Raw genomic sequence first — 3827 nt, forward strand, 5'->3', positions numbered from 1 at the left:
TACAAAGTATATAAACATGAGAATAAGAAACTATTGTCATAAAACTTATTGAACCTCACCAATAAGATCAAGTAAAAAACAAAAACGTTATATAGGTGACGTAAAAAGAATCAAATACATAAAACGAGTAAAAACTGGATTCAAAATATACATTGATGCGAGTAACTTTAACAGGATTCAAAGTACACATAGATGCGAGTAACTTTTTTACCATTGGATGAAAGGGGAAAAAGCTATACCTTACGGACTTCAAAGTAAATTAGAACAACCCATGCATTCTCGAAAAGGTAAAAGTAAAAAAATAAAAACCATAAGAAAAAACAAAAGCCAAGAAGTAAAATATAAATATAAAAAATACTAGTAAAAGTAGTAGTAGTTGTTTACTGATTTACATGGAAAATAGAAATCATATTTTTCACTAGTCCCGTTCTTTTTTCTAAAAATCGTACGGAAAATCACATTAAATTGTGTGGAACAATTGACAGTTTTTCTTCCTGATGAAACCTAACTTGTCTAGCAATAAACCCTTCAATCCTCCTCTGAAACTCTTCATTACTCAGTTCGTCAACAACGTTGACCACCGGTTTCTCCACCGGAGCTTCAACTTTCCGGCAACCTACCTCCGTCTCCGACCGCCTCAGCTTGCCGTAAACTTTCTCCGAACACTCACTCTTCTTCAACTTCTCACTCTCACTTCTCCGGTAAACTTTCAGATCCAGATCTGAAACCGAATCATCCAACACTTTGTTTACACTTTCACTAATTTTGATTTCGTTTTCTTCACAACAGTTACGAGTCATCGGTTTAATGTTTTCTTCAGATATGATTTGTTTATCCTGATAAACAATTTCCTCCGGTAGAACAACCGGAGGAACTTCATTATTCACAATTTCTTCGTACAGATCGGTTCCGGTGCTGAAATTGCCCGTGAGTTGACCGGATTTGAGTACGAGAGTGAGAACGATGACGTTACCGATGAGAAAAATGAAGAGAGGACTGACGATAACGGAGAGAAGCTGACGGAAGTACTCGCCGGAAAGTTTGATGACGAACGGCAGTCGAGTTGAGATCCATGAGAGTAACACCACAGCTGATAACAGCTCAACGAGACGGAATAGTTTAGCGATTTTTTTAAACCGCCGGTACTGTAGGATAGTGTTATTTTTTTCCGATTTGACGTTGTGGATGTCGAAAATGTCCATGTTTGAGTTCGGTGTGTAGAGATTGGAAGCTCCGGTTGACGGAGTTAGGGTTCCGGCGAGTGATGAGGAAGTGAACGGTGATTAATATTTCGGAAAGGGTGGTAGTCTTAGCGGGTTTTTATAGAAGGTCTAGCACGGCGAAATGGGTCCCATGAGTACACTTTAGAAAGAGGGAAATAACAAAAGTTGGAGAAACAAGAATATATTCAAATGTTTTGTTTTTATTTTTATTTTTGTTTAATATGCAATTATTTTTATTCAGTTTGAGATTAATGTAGGGTGTGCATAGTTTGGTTCGAATCGGTTTTTGGGTAAAACCAAAACCCTAACTAAAAGTTTGGTTTTTGAAAACCGTTCGATTTCGGTTATTTCGTTTTTAGCAACGGTTCGATTTGGTTTTTCGGTTTTTGAAACAAATTATGTAAGATTCAAAAATTAAAAATATAATTCAAAGTTTAAGAATCTTTTTTAAACGTTAACATTTAAGTTAATATATTTAGTCTTTTTAATTAATATTATTCACATAAATCTAACCTTCTATTCTATTTTAATGTGTCATTAAGACGTTTTCTTTTATAACACTATGAAATTCATTTAATTTTGATGTTAAATTTTGTTAGTTCTTATAAACAATGGATAAATCATTTTAATGATAAAAAACGTGTTAAACATAAACAAAAAAATATATGGATTTGGCATACTATTATAACTTAATGGTTCGGTTCGGTTATTTTTCGGTTATTGGAAATGGTCATCAGAAAACCGAACCAAAATTTTTGGTTATTAAAAATCTGAAAATTGAACCATCGGTTTTTGTTTTGGTTCGGTTTTTTCAGTCCGGATTTTTCGGTTATTTCAGTTACGGTTCGGTTACTTCGGTTTTCTGCTCACCCTAATGTAGAGGGTAAATTACACTTTTCGTCTTTTTTATCTATACCAAATTGCAATAAACGCTTTTACCTTTTAAAATTATAAGACTTGTTATTTTTTATATATTTTTTTATTTTATGTTCTTTTTTTTTTTTACATTTTTCAGCTAAACATAACACTTAAGTAGATGGAGAAAAATTAAAAAAAAAAATCTTAACTTCTCACGTTTAGAAAAAGGTAAAAATTTAATAATTGTAACGCTCAATTTTTGTAGGAAATGCGTAGAAAACTAGCTTCTTACGAGAGTTTTCCTACATAAACGTTCTCTAGTAAATTGGTTACAATACCTTGTTTGTGACACGTTTCCTACGAAAAACTGCGTTGGAAACCTCCTTATTTTTAATAGTGTTGTATTTGATTATTACCCTGTGTTTTTATTCTAACCATATAAATAAGTATTTTTGTTGAGATATGTATAATAGAAAATCTATTTTAAGTAAAAGTTTGTGTAAATCGTATGATTACTTGTATCTTTTGTTATATAATCGATTACACTATTGTTTTTCCACCTCTCATTATATCTACTAACCATTGTATACAAGCGGATCATGCACTTCACGCATTCTTTCATATAAATATGGTTTTCATAGCATAATAAGTGGTTTATCACCTAACGAAATCCCAAAACATTCTTTGGCGTCCTTAATTGGTAGCTTATCGAATAATCATTAGCTATTTTAAGAACTAATTAAACATCTAACACATGTTGGCATCAGGTTGTTACTTGTTACTAATAAGTTATATATTCTATAACACGAACAACAAATTAAGAATATATTCTTGGTTTTTACTTAATATGGTTTTGTTTATATTGTACTCAATGACAGTTTGTAAGAACAATCAAGTATTTTATAAAGTAACTAAAACAGTAAATATAAATACCAATTAGAAAAACCAAAAAAAAAAAAGAAGTATATAAAATATAATATACCTTAGTCATGTCCTCCTTATAGTTTATATATGTTTTATAGTATTTGATTAAAACAAAATTTAAAAATTTATTTGTTACACCTTATAAAACGATATTAGTACTATTTTAAATTACTTTAGAAACACCTAAGGTTAGAAATTTTAGGTTCAAATTTCATACATGACATGATTAAAGAAATCCACCTTTAAAAAAAAATAGTTCTTTCTATAAGGTAGATTAAATTTTGTAGATAAAGTTCAAAATTTGAAAACTAAGATTTGACTAGCTATCAATTAATGAGACTTGTTAAGTAAATTTGTAAATTACTTAAATCAAATCTAAACAAAACTAACATTTGACTACCTATCAATTAATGAGACTTGTGTTAAGTAATAAGTAAATTACTTAAATCAAATCTAAACGTTTTTCTTACAATTATAAGTAAATAATCTAACCCATGGCATTATAGCCTAGTGGTATCTTGGTGGTGGGATAAGGCTTATGACCATTAGGTCATGGGTTCGATTCCCACAAAGGGGGGTTTCCTAGATTTATTGGCTTTCCTTCTGAATTGGTGTATAGGCATTATTACCTAGTGGAGATGGATATGATCAGGTGATTCTGCTGGTGGCACGATGATACTCTAGTGGTCCGTAAGTAATCCAAATTTACCGTTAAAAAAAAAAATAATAAATAAAATAAGTAAATAAATAAAAAAAAATAAGTAAATAATCTAAAACTGTTAAAATTGAGGAAAACTTTTAAGATGTTTCCGTCCATCATTT

The 3827-nt window shown here is 30.7% G+C and overlaps 1 protein-coding gene across 1 annotated transcript; it reads right to left on the minus strand.

The window, feature by feature from the left end:
- Positions 1-455: 455 nt before the first annotated feature.
- On the minus strand, positions 456-1202 carry LOC110876451. The gene has a single exon (XM_022124625.1). It carries the CDS (start codon positions 1200-1202, stop codon positions 456-458), a length of 747 nt encoding a protein of 248 aa, XP_021980317.1.
- Between the last annotated feature and the right edge of the window lie 2625 nt (positions 1203-3827).

This window comes from Helianthus annuus, chromosome 9 (genome assembly GCF_002127325.2).
Source record: "Helianthus annuus cultivar XRQ/B chromosome 9, HanXRQr2.0-SUNRISE, whole genome shotgun sequence".
Lineage (NCBI taxonomy): Eukaryota > Viridiplantae > Streptophyta > Magnoliopsida > Asterales > Asteraceae > Helianthus > Helianthus annuus.